The 12,058-nt window shown below is 34.5% G+C and overlaps 1 protein-coding gene across 1 annotated transcript; it reads left to right on the forward strand.

Annotated features, from left to right (window-relative positions):
- The first annotated feature begins 586 nt into the window (after positions 1-586).
- On the forward strand, positions 587-10,849 carry LOC134257787 (receptor-type tyrosine-protein phosphatase delta-like). Its single transcript, XM_062740378.1, has 11 exons — positions 587-733; positions 990-1,166; positions 2,967-3,098; positions 3,644-3,783; positions 4,333-4,428; positions 4,912-4,981; positions 5,085-5,252; positions 5,342-5,467; positions 6,685-6,802; positions 9,299-9,378; positions 10,745-10,849. The coding sequence occupies exons 1-8, from the start codon at positions 616-618 to the stop codon at positions 5,422-5,424; spliced, it is 984 nt and encodes a 327-aa protein (XP_062596362.1). The 5' UTR covers positions 587-615; the 3' UTR covers positions 5,425-5,467; positions 6,685-6,802; positions 9,299-9,378; positions 10,745-10,849.
- The last annotated feature ends 1,209 nt before the right edge of the window (positions 10,850-12,058 follow it).

Raw genomic sequence — 12,058 nt, forward strand, 5'->3', positions numbered from 1 at the left:
CTTAAAGAAAACTTGCATGGATGCTTGATCTGATCTACATATTTCAGATAAGTGAACAGTTAAATTTTGAGGAACAGGTCCATTTTAAATTATGAGCCTTGTAGCCAACTTGCATTGATGGTGCATCTAAGGACGTATAATACCAAACATGCTTAAGATGCTGGGTTCAATTTTAGTTTTATGGATAAATGGCTGGGTTGAAATATTTGATACAGAACCATTTTCGAGTTACTTACCTCAAACCTTTGGTGACCGAACCTGCATCTAGGACCAAACTCTCAGACCTGGGCCTGGGTTCTGAATCTTACAAAAATTAGCTAATGGTTCCTTTTTCTTAGAAATGCAATTTCCAGCAACACTATATAAGGACTTTTGAAAAAAAGTTCACATTAATAGTTGCTCCATCTCTAACCCAGTCTTTCTCTTTAAGGTTAAATTTCAAGGTATTTTAGCCGTTAATTGTGTCTTAATTTTTAAAATCAACAAGAATGCTCATTTAACAATTAAGGTAGCTTGTCAATTTCAATAATGATGAATCAAAAGTAGGAATCTTACCAGATTTTGGAGATGATTGAACACACCCAGTTCATCCAAAAACCTGATATATATCAGCCCATGGTACACCAAGTAACAGACCTAAAACCACACACCCACTACCTTGTTAAAGTGGCAGCAGTTAATGGAAATGGTGAAGGGCGCTTTATTAATGCAACAGCAAAGACTGAGGAAGAAAGTAAATAATTACATGAATTATTTGACTTTTCCATAAATAATATGCATCTTTAAGAATTAAAAAAATCAAGATCTCAGAAAATGACTTAAAAGATACCTTTATTTTTTGGTAGTTGAAATATTTGAAATATTGCTGACCTTAAAACTACCTTATTAATTTTTTAGCTTAAAGCTTTCATATTTACCTTACATTGATTTGAAAGTCTTCTTGTTATTATAATATTTCTAACCTCTAACCTCATCCTAATATTATTCAGCGCCACAAAAACCTGGTAGTTTAAAAGCAACTAATATACAGGCAAAGACTCTTACATTATCTTGGGATGTAGCAGGTCCCCCACCTGGCAACACAACCTACACTATAGAGATGCATGAAGGGACTGATGATACTGGAACACACTTTATCCTGAAACAACCAAAACTGTACACATACGGTGTGTATTAAAGTTCATTTTTATTTAATTATGTTCAGTTTTGCATGATTCATGATTTGTACGGTTTGTATTCATTTAAATGAAATATGCCAACATACGATATGTCCAATACACTAAGTTACCAGTTATTGCCAACTCAACCCACTAACTAAAATTCACGTGGTTTGTCAATGAACCTTTTAAAGTGATTGAACACGATGTTTTTGTGAAAAAAGTATACCCCATATGCTGGCCTTTAAGTAACCTTTAAACACTTTTAGGTAACAGCTGGCACATTATTCTAAAAATTTAGTGGCTTATGCACATTTTTAGGTGACACCAAATATTTAAGCCAATAGCAGTCATTATAGGGAGATGGTGTCTGTTGCCCCTGTCATTTGTAAAAGTGGAAGAGAGAAACTTTGATTCTCTTTAACTCCACCACTTGGTTGGAATAGTAATATTCAAAAGGTGTAAATGCATCATTACTTCAAAATATGAATAAATGAGGGTTAATGGTTAAAACATTATATTGTAGTAATAGTATTTCAAGAAAAAGTTATTGATAGAGTAAATGCTGTTGTATTCAATTTAATATCAACTTACAATGGAGTTAGAGGTTATTTAAGGGATTGTTTTTTTAGCTCACCTGAGCCTAAGGCTCAAATGAGCTTTTCAGATCACATTTTGTCCGTCGTCCGTCTGTCCGTCTGTCCGTCCGTCTGTAAACTTTTCACATTTTCGACTTCTTCTCAAGAACCACTGGGCCAATTTTGACCAAACTTGGTACAAAGTATCGTTGGGTAAAGGGAAATTTAAATTGTTAAAATGAAGTGCCAAGTTTCCTCAAAAGGGGAGATAATCAAGAAAAGACAAAAATAAGGTGGGGTCATTAAAAAATCTTCTTCTCAAGAACCACTGGGCCAGAAAAGCTGAAACTTATGTGGAAGCATCCTGGGGTAGTGTAAATTCTAAATTGTTCAAATCATGACCCCCGGGGTTTGGGCGGGGCCACGGTGGGGAATCAAAGTTTTACATAGAAATATATTGGAAAAATATTTGAAAAACTTCTTCTCAAGAACCACTGGGCCAGAAAAGATAAAACTTATGTGGAAGCATCCTGGGGTAGTGAAGATTCTAAATTGTTCAAATCATGACCCCCCCCGGGATTGGGTGGGGCTACAATAGGGAATCAAATTTTAACATAGAAATAAATTGGGAAAAACTTTGAAAATCTTCTCCTCAAGAACCACTGGGGCTGAAAAGCTGAAACTTATGTGAAAGCATCCTGGGGTAGTGCAGATTCCAAATTTTTCAAATCATGACCCCCGAGGGTAGGGCGGGGCCACAATGGGGAATCAAAGTTTTACATATAAATATATTGAAAAAATATTTTGAAAATCTTCTTCTCAAGAACCACTATCCCAGAAAAGCAGAAACTTGTGTGGAAGCATCCTGGGGTAGTGTAGATTTCAAATTGTCTTAATTATGATCAGTGGGGTAGGGTGGGGTCACAATATGTATCACAAGGGGGAAATCTGGTAAAGAACAGAATGGTCAAAGCTTCTCAGGTAAGCGATGTGGCCCATGGGCCTCTTGAAATATTATGTGAGGGTTATTGGTTTGTAAACCACATAGACTTGTCACGTACGCATATTTCATGAAGCGCGCTAGTTTGTTTGTAGAACTCAGGACAGATCACTTTAACTATACATAAACAGAAAACAATGCAATCAAAGCTTTTTATGCAGTGTATAGAGGGTCCTCAATTGGGAAAATACAAAATCTACTCCAACTTATCTTTTTTACATCTTTATTTAGGTTTTCGCCAGAAGTCATTGCCCATAGTTGAACTAGAGGAATACTGGCCATACAAGTTCAAAGTAATTGCTGCTACAGTAAAAGGGATTAATGAATCAGATTTATCAGATATTGTCAGAACAAAACAAGCAGGTTCGTCTTCATTTATATGATACTGCTTACATAATTATTCTTTATTTTAGAAATAAAATCGGAGTTTAGACTAAACATGCCTTTATAAGGAAAATATAAAATGTAATTTAAGGAATTGATAGACCTAGTATAGAATGCCACTTTAGTTCTGTTCTTATTGAGGCACCTGGATCTTACCAGTTGACACAAATAACATACCTAAGAAGAGCAATTCAAATCTATTTCTCAGTTTCAAGTCTGTTCAGATCTTGGTCCCACAGTTTAGGGTATGGCCACACTAACTTTATATAGGGAATCAAATTTAAATCTACAGATATTCCAAATCTGTGTTGATTTGAGTTAATTTAAATTACTGAACATGCTGTAAGAGCAGAGCTAAAATTTGGCGATAAGACTTTTGCTATGCAGTAAAATTTTTGGGAAACGAAAAGAAAGTTAAAATTTAATATAGAATAGGTATTTTATTTATTATGCTAACCTCCTCTGCAAAAAGATTGATTATGGTTTTAATGTTTATATATACTTTATTCTTTTTTGGCATGTAGCACCAGGGCCAGTGGAAAACTTGACTGTCAATATTAAAGATGAGAACTACAGAGTGGCATACGCATATTGGAACATTCCATCACTGAGGAATCGGAATGGTGTCTTAAAAAATTATCATTTCAAAATCACTCATAATGGGGTATTTAGTTTTTCCAATTCACATGTACTGAAAACTTTATCAAAGTTGCTGGACTTCATTTTTGACAAAGTATTGCGTACAGGCTATCTGTAACCCATTTGTCCGCAATACTCTGAAAATTTTGTGAAGAGGGCTTATAAAGGCTATGCCTGCTGCCCAATCCGTTTATGTTAAATTTTACATAATGAAATATGTTCAAATCAAATCAGAACACCTTTCTATATGAAACTATTTTGCAGAACAGACTGTACTGTATGCATGTATATATAAGGAATATGTATATTTCTACAATACTGTAGGACTTTAATTTTTGATCAAATAGAAAAATTACCAGTTGTAGAAGTAAGTCATTAAAAAAACTACATAAGATCACCCATAGTCACTGTCTATGTTAAAAAAATTAGGAAGAAAAAATATTGCAGGATCGGGAACAAGCCATTTGCTACCCTACTGAGTTAGTTGTCAATGACATATCAGGTAAACAATGAATTGATTTAACTGCAGTCTTCACCTAAGATTAAATATTTTGACATTTTTTTTCTTTTACAGACAGATATATTAACAGGAACAATTCCAGTCTCCCTCCCAATACAACGTGTTAAACAATATTTTACAGTTGTGCCAGAGGAAGCATATACAATAACAGTAAGTCTTTATCTCAACCTATTTCAATTTTACTGTCTACATGTTAAGCATTTTGTTTAAAAAATCTTTTAGACTTAAGATTTTATATTTATTTATTGCAAATGCACATTTAGGGGTTTAAAGATAATTTAGATTCCAGGTTGGCAGCATTATCAAGATAATTCAATCAATCTTCAAATGCTGATACATATTGATAGTGGTCAAAATTATTTCTATTTATTAAATAGAGTTTTTTTAATTAAATAAGAAAAAAAACCTATTTAAGATATTTTTATCAATTGAAACAACATATTCTGATGCATACATGTATTTGGTAAGATGTTTTCAACTTCAGCAGCACCTTTCTTTTTTCCCGACTTTTTTTATGATTATCTCACTTAAAATATTATCAACTCTTATAATCAGATCAAAGATATACAGTTTTATCAAGTAATAATTTAAAGTGTATAGCTTATCGATTATATTGATTTCCTTGTTTTAAAGGTATATGCCACAAATAATGAGAGTATATCAGGTCAGGATGCCCAGCATACCCATACAGTACCTGCTGGTCGTGAGTATTCTTGTGTATATCAATCTACTTTTTATTCACTTTCACCTCAGATTTGTTCGTAATGCAGCAGAATAAAAACTTTCTTACTTTGTCTCCACTTTAGGTCCTCCAATAGACAACAACATAGAATTGATAAGTACTATGCCAGGTCTACACAAGTCTTCACAGCAAACCATCACAGTAGAACTTAACACAGATTTCTTTAGAAATGATTTAAACGGAATACTAGTTCTATTTGGAATAACTGTGTGTGAAAAATCTAAATGTAAAAGTTAGTAGAACTCAACACAATCTTAATTAATATAGATATTAATTATATATATGATATTTAAATTTTATTTGCAATCTCTGCAATTTTAGATCACGGATCATTAAGTGTAAAAGAAAATTGGGAAAGGCTACCAAACTGGCATGATGCCAGTAAAACTGGATTTCCATTATAAAGAGTCACAAATCAAACGTACATGGACGAAATCAGGAATGGAGGTACTTCTCTAAATCATACATATTTTGTTTTCTTGACTTTTTGTGCTAACACAGGGATTGTGAAACAAGTAACTGTTCTGTTTCCATCTGTCACTACCTACTAGTTACTCTGAAACATCTTAACATTTTTGCCTTACTCCTTAACATGGTGTTACCGATTTCCATGGCGTTACTAATTAATGTCGTCATATCTAATGAGGGAACACAGGTGAAACCAGACTGATATGTTATCCAAAAATTTCTATAGAAATTTTAACATAATGTCCTCTTGTACAATTTTTTTTAGCAATCTATGTGTACATGCGTCATTGTATGTCCACGTATAGTCTGTGCTGCCATGCTTTTATTGCCAAATATGACGAAACAGAAGTAAAACAATCCACAATTTAAAGAATAATTTCATTTACTTACTTAATCTCAGGTTCTAGACTAACTTTCTAAAAACAGTGAACAATAGGATCAAAGTTATCACTATAGGTAACTTTATTTAATTATAATAAAGTTTTGCCAGGTCCGAATTCTTTACCTTAATGCTTGATTGTTTTTATGGATACCATCCCTGGTCGAAACCAGTCAACAAAATATTTTTATTGCTGTATTTTCACGAATGTGTTGGTGCCCTTTTTGATATCTTTAAAACCATATATCAAGAACAAGTACTTAGATGAAGTATGTCCAGAATCATGGGACAATATCAATCAAAGAATACACAGCGTATCCTTGCATCCAGACCATTCATTTTTCAGTTTTAAAATTGGGTTGGTTACGCCAAAATTCTGAAATCAACTGAAGTCTAAAGAACAACTTGGACAGAAATAATTTAAATTTTTGTGAATGCTTTGTAGGATATAAATTATAGAAAATATTTTGTTCATCTCTTGAATTTCAGATTTTTCGAAATAGACTGTACGAAGAATGAAGTATTAGTATCTTACGTTTTTTACCTCAGACACTGAAATGTGTTCTCGGAAACAAACAATAACTTATTTGAACAGTCAATCTTTTTCGATTACATTTTTGGAGAAAGCACTTAATGATTGTTTAATCAAATTTTCAAATCCTTATGCAAATTTAACTTATTTTATAAATGTATTTTTTTGAAAGTTTCTTTTGTTTTATTCAGATCTTAAGTTAAAGACAAAATATATATACTTTCACAAATAAAGCATAAAAATTAAGGGATCATCGTTTTTCATCAAGACTTCATATTTTTGTAGGATCCAGAAGAAAAAGATCAACATCATCTGAATTTACCATTGGTGAAGATCCAGCATGTTCCTCAATGAGTTCCAATGTATACTGTAATGGACCTCTTAATTCTGGACAATCATACAGGTATGGACTCTTCTGTTTAAAGATCCAGCATTCAACCTTCACGACTCCAAAAACAATGTGACATCACAATAGGCTCGTCGTTGAAGTCAAATATACAAACAGGTAAAAATGGCTTGATTTGCGGACACCTCGGACGCGGAGATTTATTACCGTTTTTTTTTTTTTTACTAACCATTGCATAAGGGATACTTATATCCTCGACGAATGTGGATACGAGGCACGACACATCATAGGATTAACAGGACACAAATCCGAGTCTTGCATTAAACACTATGCATTCCGTCTGAATGAAACAGAAAAAGAGTGAGATGTCAAAGCCGATGTCATCGAAGTTTATCATAACCAGGAAAACAGTAGCAATGGAAAACAGTACAGAAAATTTTGAACTGGACTTTTTGAACGACATCGATGACCAGTACCTGATGAATGTGATGTAGCAGCCCATCATGAACACTAAACCCCGTCCTCAAAACTTCATTACTAAATGCAGTGTTACGATAAACTACAATTACAGTTAGGATTGAATAGACAGACGTTCATTGCTACCTTAAAAATTTACAATTTTTCATAAAAGTAAACGGACAATTTTATTTACGTTTCATTTTGTCATGTTTCTTCACAATAAATAAAATTGAATTCTTTACTGTATTTCATATATAACAAAACATTAACTAGGGCTAATTGTAACGGGAACCGTTACAGATGTTCCCCAAACGCTCTCCAACTCCCTTTTGTGCCATATTCCGTGTAAGCTTCATTAAATAAGACAAACGCGATACATTTAAGATTTTAACAAAGTTTTCCCAGAGGTAATCAATTTCAGCATTGCACGCATGCGCATTTGAATGCATGTGCGTAATGACCATATCATCTTGTCTACACTAATCATATATTTTAATATACTAAATATTACAGATTTAATCCAAAAATATGTTTAATCTAGTGTATTTGTAATTTTACTCATTTCACGTGCACGCACGTGCATGCATGTGCATTATGACCATACCCTTTTGTAGGAGTCTATAATGTCTATCTAAAGTTCTGAATCCCATGCTGTTTGGTTGAAAACCAAGGGAGTTATAGCCATTTAAAGTTTAAGCAAATCAGATTGCAGCGCACGTGCATGCGCGTGATTTGATGAAAATTATTATATATCATATTGTAGGATATCCTAAAGCATGTCTATATTTTAAATTTCAAAGCATTTCGTCAGAAAACAAAAAAGATATTGAGAATTTTGTTTCAGCCAATCAGAGCGAAGCGCACTTTCATGCACGTGCAAGCATGCTCATGATGACCATACCTTCTTGTAGGAGTCCATTACGTCTGTCTATGTTCTAAATCCCATGCTGTTTGGTTGAAAAACAAGGGAGTTATAGCCATTTAAAGTTTTAGCCAATCAGATTGCAGCGCACGTGCATGCGCGTAATTTCATGACAATTTCTATATATCATATTGTAGAACATCCTAGAGTATGCCTATGTTTTAAATTTCATAGTATTTCGTCAAAAAACAGAAAAGATATTGAGATTTTTGTTTCAGCCAATCAGAGCGAAGCGCACGTGCATGCGCGTGAGTTCGTGCTAATTTGACAGTGTCACATTATCTACACTATTAATATATCTTTAAATAATAAGTTTCAAATCATTTCATTAAAAAATGTAAAAGTTATAGCTATATTAAGTAAACAAGTCATTTCACGTGTTGCACGCGCACGCACGTGCATGCGTATGCGCGCAAAATGACCTTCGTTCCGCACACCTACACTACACACCCATTAACCCTGAAAAGGTTTTAGGTCAGTTGGGTGAACAGTTTCCGAGAACACTCGCGGACAAAAAAGTACCGGAGAACAAATAAGAAAAAAAATGACAATAATAATAATAATACGAAACCGAGTAAAAACAATATGTTCCCAAACTCCGTTTGGGGAACATAATTAACTGTGTTTTCGGGCATCATTGATTATGTTCGCCCCCCCCCCCCCGGAACGAAAATATTGCCCTCCACTTCGTGTCGGGCAATATGTCGTTCCTCGTGGGCTAACATAATCAATGTTACCTCAACCCCAGTCAATATTTGTATAGTATTATCCATGATATCAGCGCTGGGATATACCCTTTGCATTTCTGACATTTGGCCTTTTTATAGTCATGGTATTGGCGTGGAATGGTGACGTATTTTTGTACTTGTGTTCTTGCTTTGTCTTTGTTTATATTTTATCTACGTTAGTGTATTTGTATCTGTGTATCGGTTGTAGGTTTCTTTTAATTAGTATGTTTCTTTCTTTACGTGGAATTAGAGGAAAGTTATTTGTATTGTTGCAAAATATGTAGTGCATAGCTGTGTCTGTTGAGTACTCTGAACAGTGACTAAATGAGCAGCTGATTTAGGGTGTCTCAGACATTTTTATAACAAACATTTCTATAATTTAAAAGTAAGTGAACTCCTAAAAGATGTAAATATGTTATATTAACCAATTTTGTATAATTCCAGGGTGATTTTATTTGCCTGTACAAATGGAGGATGTACACACTCCGTCCAATATGGGCCATATTCAACAATTAATATACGAGGTATGTATTCAGCCTTTGTTTAGCTAGCTAACTTACATGTGTAAATAAGGGAAGCTTAGAATTGTGAGGAAAGACTATTTATTGTAAAATATTAAGCGTAGGACTGTATACTGAGACTGAGATTCCGCGGAATTATGACCCCGTGGAAAAAAGTACGTCTACAATATATATATATATATATATATATATATATATATATATATATATATATATATATATATATATATATTGATATTGAATAACTTTAAGCCAAACGGTTCATCAGTATATATAAAACAAGAGGCCCAGGGGCCACAGCGCTCACCTGAGCACATCGGGCTTGAATTTACTCCCCCCCCCCTGCCAGGCGTTCATCATTTGAAGTGACTAGAATCTACACTACCGGAGGGTGATTGCATATAAATACCCCGGGTATCACTAATCATAGCTTTGAAGTACTTGAAAAGAAGATTTTAAAAGGTTTCCCTAAATATCCCTATGTAAAACTTGGGTCGGCCATTTTGGCCCCACCCTTGCCCCTGGGGTCATGATTTGAACAAACTTGAATCTACACTACCTGAGGATCTTCTCACATGAGTTTCACTTTCCTAGCCCAGTGGTTCTGAGAAGAAGATTTTTAAAGATTTTTCTTAATATATTCTTATGTAAACAGGGTTGGCCATTTTTGGCCCATCCTTGCCCGGGGGTCATGATTTGAACAAACTTGAATCTACACTACCTGAGGATGATTCCACATGAGTTTCATCTTTCCTGGCCCAGTGGTTCTGGAGAAGAAGATTTTTAAAGATTTTTCCTAACATCCCTATGTAAAACTTGGGTTGGCCATTTGGCCCCACCTTGCCCCGGGGGTCATGATTTGTACAAACTTGAATCTACACTACCTGAGGATGCTTCCACATGAGTTTCATCTTTCCTGGCCCAGCGGTTCTGGAGAAGAAGATTTTTTAAAAATGCCATTAATTTTTAACAAATTCATGATTATCTCCCCTTGGAAAAGGGCGTGGCCCTTCATTTGAACAAATTTGAATCCCCTTCACCCAAGGATACTTTGTGTCAAGTTTGGTTGAAATTGGCGCTGTGGTTCTTGAGAAGAAGATGGAAATGTGAAAAGTTTACGACGACAACGACAACGACGACAACAGACAACGGACAAGTTTTGATCAGAAAAGCTCACTTGAGCCTTCGGCTCAGGTGAGCTGAAAACAAATATAAAGGACGAGTGGCGAGAGTCTGCGGGGGGTGGAGCCCTTGAGTCCATCTGTCAGACTTCCATACACCGACAAATACACAATTTATTTCAAATTCTCTATTATAACATAAAAAAAAGTTTGATTGTAATGTTGGAGATATTTGCCTTTGTCTGTAGATGAGGATGAATTCCCCGTTGGAGCTGTTGTAGGAGGGGTGGTAGCCGCTGTCACTGTAGTATTGGTCATCATTATAGCCATGGTGGTCGTTAAACGACGCAGGTAAACATAAAATATAATTACATTATTAATTAACATTCTTTTCTATTTCTTTTGTCCAGAAGATTCAGAAGTAATTCATAACTAGATGCTGTCATGAGACAGTAATACCCGCACTATGGTGTTTGCCTCTAAATATACACTCATTCATATTGGACTTTCCAAGGAAGAAGTCAAAATAATTCTATAATTATCACCGTACATGTATTCGTCAAATTGAACATAAAATTTTCAGATGACCATATCAACTCTGAGCCTCACATATGTATTTTAAAATACTTAATTCATAATCAGTCTGAAATAACAGAATTTAATTAATGATTGAAGTAAATTACTTAATTAGATTCAAATAAATAATTTTCCCATAATTTGGAACTTTTTAAATTTACTTTCTCAACGACATAAAATATTATTTTAGTACAAAGCGTTTTTGATGAATTTATCAAAATGTGCAAACTGATTTTAGTATTTGGTCGGGAAAAAAACCCATTGAAAATACAACCCGATTAATTTGTCAATGCCAACCCCCCCCCCCCCCCCCCCCCCACACACACACACTCTCTCTCTCACTCTCACTTTTTTTAAAAAACATAGTTTAGTTTATTATGATAGTTTGAAATTTGTTCTTGTACTAAACAGTTTTATTTTTTACATTCACATTGGGTTTGCGTCACCCATTATCATATTTATAGATATCACCTCTCGGCACACCTCGGCCAATTCATACTGGCAACGGAATCAGCAAAGGTTTGTCGAATGAGATTATTTAGCACATGTATGCTGACGATGCAGTGAGGTCAGTTAAAATCATTTGTGTTTTAATTGGATTATATGGATTATATTTCATGAATTCGTTGTCACGACCTATGACATTCGGTAAGTACAAGATTTAGTATAGATTGCATAAAAATAAATAAATGCAAATGGTTAGGTTGAAGTTCAAAAAGGGTCAACATGGTCAAAGATCATCGCATGCCACAGTCGACAAATTTCACATTGTCAAGTTCTCTCCCGTTGCGGACATTCAGTATATCACAGATGCAGATCCAGAATTTTTTTTTCAGAAAGGGGGGGGGTGTCACACCTCAGTCAAAAAAATCAGCCCAAGATTTCCTGAGATGGAAATAAAAAATAATAATAAAAACAATGATGGTGGAGTCCCTGTTTTTAAGGGGGGGGATGTCCAAAGTCATTTTTATTCTCTACAGTACATA

Source organism: Saccostrea cucullata, unplaced genomic scaffold, assembly GCF_032062105.1.
Source record: "Saccostrea cucullata isolate Sc308-1 unplaced genomic scaffold, CSIRO_AGI_Scuc_v1 ctg15996, whole genome shotgun sequence".
NCBI classification, from domain to species: domain Eukaryota; kingdom Metazoa; phylum Mollusca; class Bivalvia; order Ostreida; family Ostreidae; genus Saccostrea; species Saccostrea cuccullata.